This window comes from Seriola dumerili, unplaced genomic scaffold (assembly GCF_002260705.1).
Source record: "Seriola dumerili isolate Sdu_G_001 unplaced genomic scaffold, Sdu_1.0 BDQW01000105.1, whole genome shotgun sequence".
Lineage (NCBI taxonomy): Eukaryota > Metazoa > Chordata > Actinopteri > Carangiformes > Carangidae > Seriola > Seriola dumerili.
The window spans coordinates 467,467-471,849 of NW_019174360.1; the positions used below are offsets into that span (position 1 = coordinate 467,467).

At 42.5% G+C, this 4,383-nt stretch overlaps 1 protein-coding gene across 2 annotated transcripts in view; it reads right to left on the bottom strand.

The window, feature by feature from the left end:
- The window catches only part of LOC111222776 (dipeptidyl peptidase 4-like), a 17,914-nt gene extending 14,065 nt beyond the window's left edge, over positions 1-3,849 (bottom strand). For both annotated transcript variants that reach the window (XM_022746620.1, XM_022746619.1), the window contains exons 1-4: positions 3,712-3,849; positions 3,047-3,371; positions 2,863-2,950; positions 1,919-2,017 (exon numbers count right to left, since the gene is read on the bottom strand). In XM_022746620.1, coding sequence (XP_022602341.1) covers positions 1,919-2,017; positions 2,863-2,950; positions 3,047-3,049 — 190 coding nt within the window. In that variant the 5' untranslated portion in view covers positions 3,050-3,371; positions 3,712-3,849. The remainder of the gene's footprint in view (positions 1-1,918; positions 2,018-2,862; positions 2,951-3,046; positions 3,372-3,711) is intronic.
- Between the last annotated feature and the right edge of the window lie 534 nt (positions 3,850-4,383).

The following is a 4,383-nucleotide window of genomic DNA, read 5'->3' on the forward strand; positions in this document are numbered from 1 at the left end:
TGTATCACACCCCCCCCCCCTCCCTCCACCCTCCTATCACTCCTCTTTACAGGTTTAAATATCTGTGATGATGATGATGATGATGATGAACCGCCTCCTCACCTGAGATCCACATCAGGCTGTAGGACTTTGTTTCAGGGAACTGTTGAGACGTCCTCCAGGGTGAAAGCTCTTGGTTCTTTGTTCCCCCCCTGCTCGTCTGGAAACACTGTTGGAGAGGAAGTTAGAAGCTGGCGGGGACTCGGAGGTCATAGGCACAGATATCATATCATATCATATCATATCCACGCATCATTATAAAAGAAGATAGGCACAGTAAAGGCTGGAACAGATAATGACAGCTGGATTACATCTTTTTGGGAGCAATAATAATAATAATAATGATAATAATCACAGTGTGTTTGAGGCTATTTAAAGCCACGATTGATGTGTTGTGTGTGTGTGTGTGTGTGTGTGTGTGTTTGTGTTGTGTGTGTGTGTGTGTCACAAAAACCAATATAATGAACCACCAGCATCTGTGTCTTAAAATTAAAACAATTTCATCTTCAAATACATCCTTAATGTATGTATGTAAATATATGTTTATATGTGATTTCTTATAATAATAATGTCTATCTTTTTATATTTACATATATAAAATCAACATCTGTTGACAGGCTTTGGGATGGAACACCCATGTATTTATGTAACATGTCTTCCATATAAACACACATGCTTCTACACACAATCAACATATGAAATAGATCCATGTCGAACTTTTCCACACACAGGCTGAATATAGATATGTATGTATCTGTAGATATATAATTTCTCTTCATGTGTGCACATGGAGCTTCAACACATGCACATATATTACATCTGGCGTATGGCACAGCTGGATTGGTTCACTGTTTGAAAGTGTGCTTTTAACAACTACTTACTCACAACCGGATCGCGGCATAATGACGCGTGCCACGTAATGTACATGACTTTTCTTTTCGGAAGGTGTGTGACGGGCGTTCGCGACCCCGCAGCGGATGCGTTGAATGTCAACAAGTGGATCATTTAAAAGCGAAAAAGACTCCACCTTTCAGATATATGCCGTGGGCCCGCGATCAAATGACCACGACCGCCCACCTCAAAAACCCGAGAGCACCTTGCCGATGGAAACGCTCTCAAAAGGGGCGAACACACAAAAGTCACAACCCGCTCCACAGAAGCTCCAACACAACACCGACATGTGAGTCATTACAAAAGCACCACCAACCATTTGTTTTCCCTTTCTCTGTTTATCTGATGCGGGTCTTCACCGGTCACCGCGGGCTCGTGGATCCGCTCCGCTGCGCCACAGAGAACTTAAACTTCACCCTGGCTTCGCTGTTAAATATTATCTCGAGTGAAGTTCTCAAAAAGGTGGGACAATAAATGCTCAAGCGCAGTAAAAGTTCGTCAACTTTTCACGCGCTCCGGTGTGTTGAGGAAGTGTGGAGGAACAGGCGTTCCGCAGTTATTCAAAACTATCTTTCATCCCATGTTCGTGAGGCGCTCCACTGTGTGCACGTGCACATGTCCAATTAAATGTGGCATTCAAAGCGTGCAACACAAAAAAAAATTCCCATATGCTTAACCACGTCTTTTCTTATCATGATGGTAAACCAGTTAAATATTGTTGCATCAACACATGCATGTACAGGACACTGGAATGAGGGGATTAATCTGAGTCAATCAGTAACCAGAACAAAGCTGAATATTGCAGTTGATAGATAATAAAGCACCTCAGTGACGCATTTACAGTTTAGACACTAGTACACACACACACGGCTGCAATCAATGTCATCACACACCCCCCCCCTCCCCTCCCTCCACCCTCCTATCACTCCTCTTTACAGGTTTAAATATCTGTGATGATGATGATGATGATGATGAACCGCCTCCTCACCTGAGATCCACATCAGGCTGTAGGACTTTGGTTTCAGGGAACTGTTGAAGACGTCCTCCAGGGTGAAAGCTCTGTGGTTCTTGTTCCCCCCCTGCTCGTCTGGAAACACGTGTTGGAGAGGAAGTTAGAAGCTGGCGGGGACTCGGAGGTCATAGGTCACAGATATCATATCATATCATATCATATCCACGCATCATTATAAAAGAAGATAGGCGCAGTAAAGGCTGGAACAGATAATGACAGCTGGATTACATCTTGTTTGGGAGCAATAATAATAATAATAATGATAATAATCACAGTGTGTTTGAGGCTATTTAAAGCCACATGAGTGTGTGTGTGTGTGTGTGTGTGTGTGTGTGTGTGTGTGTGTGTGTCACAAAAACCAATATAATGAACCACCAGCATCTGTGTCTTAAAATTAAAACAATTTTCATTTCAAATACATCCTTAAATGTATGTATGTAATATATGTTTATATGTGATTTTCTTATAATAATAATGTCTATCTTTTATATTTACATATATAATATCAACATCTGTTGACAGGCTTTGGGATGGATACACCTGTATTTATGTAACATGTCTTCCATATAAACACACATGCTTCTACACACAAGTCAACATATGAAATAGATCCATGCGTAACTTTTCCACACACAGGCTGAATATAGATATGTATGTATCTGTAGATATATAATTTCTCTTCATGTGTGCACATGGAGCTTCAACACATGCACATATATTACATCTGCGTATGGCACAGCTGGATTGGTTCACTGTTTGGAAGTGGTGGCTTTTAACAACTACTTACTCACAACCGGATCGCGCATAATGACGCGTGCGTAATGTACATGACTTTCTTTCGGAAGTGTGTGACGGTGCGTCGGACCGCAGCGGATGCGTTGAATGTCAACAAGTGGATCATTTAAAAGCGAAAGACTCACCTTTCAGATATATGGCCGTGGGCACCGCGATCAAAATGACCACGACCGCCACTCCAAAAACTCCGAGGAGCACCTTGCCGATGGAAACCTGCTCAAAGGGGCGAACACACAAAAGTCACAACCCGCTCCACAGAAGCTCCAACACAACACCGACATGTGAGTCATTTACAAAAGCACCACCAACCATTGTTTTCCCTTTCTCTGTTTGTCTGATGCGGTTCACCGGTCACCGCGGCTCCGTGGATCCGCTCCGCTGCGCGCACAGAGAACTGTAAACTTCACCCTGGCTTCGCTGTTAAATATTATCTCGAGTGAAGTTTCAAAGGTGGGGACAATAAATGCTCAGCGCAGTAAAAGTTCGTCAACTTTTCACGGCGCTCCGGTGTGTTGAGGAAGTGTGGAGGAACAGGCTGTTCCGCCAGTTATTCAAAACTATCTTTCATCCATGTTCGTCGAGGCGCTGCCACTGTGTGCACGTGCACATGTCCATTAAGTGTTGGCATTCAAAGCTGCAACACAAAAAAAGTTCCCATATGCAAATGTAATATATGTACATATACTGAATTTCCATATACATGCACATACAGTAACAGCATGATGAGTCCACCCCACCCCACCCCACCCCCCTCAACGTAAAGAAATGTTCTTCCCACATGATCAAAACTCCGATTCATGAGAAGCTGACAACAATGAAATGTATTAAACATATTTATATAATAACAACATAGAAAGATCTGTCATCAATATCTGGGCTGCAAAGATGATTACATCCTTGTAATATTCTACCACTTACTGTGTCCTTCACAACATGTGACCCCCCCCCCCCTTCCCCCTATATAAGAACCTTACCCCCAGCCGTACTTCAGTGCTGGAGCCATGCACTTCTCACTTCTCCTCCTCCGGCCCTTTGCACATTCCAGATGCCATCAGATCCAACAGAGTCTCCACCTTCGTCAGCATGGGCCAGGCCAAGGCTGAACGGGCTTTCTTGCGCTTTGGCTGCAGCAGATGAAACAAACAGTGCACCACTTTAATTGTCAACCAATCACACCTGTTTGAGTCGGAGTCACCTGGTGAGTCTGGAGCCCTTAACAAGCGCCAGAAAACATCGTATGAAGTCTTATTTAGTAACTTCCAGGAGCGTTTACTCAGTTTTGCAACATGAACTTTCACCATTTTGACAAGAAAATCATATTTTCCCGTTTAGTATCGACATGTTTCACTAACTGATGGAGCTCCCACAACATTACATCATATACAAACCCCAGATCTGTCTTATGTTTAAAGAGGAAGCACTGGATGTGTTTAACTCATTCGTGCTGTGTATAAAATAAAAACACTTGTGTTAAAATTATATTTCATATCCATCCCAAAGCCTGTCAGTACATGTTGAGATTATAAACAGTAGGTTAAAGTCCCAGACTGGGAAGATAGACATGTTTGAAATTAAAAAGACATTAACAATAAAACATAAAGAATATTTCTATGCATGTTATTAATTAAATTCCTATGTGATCCCCT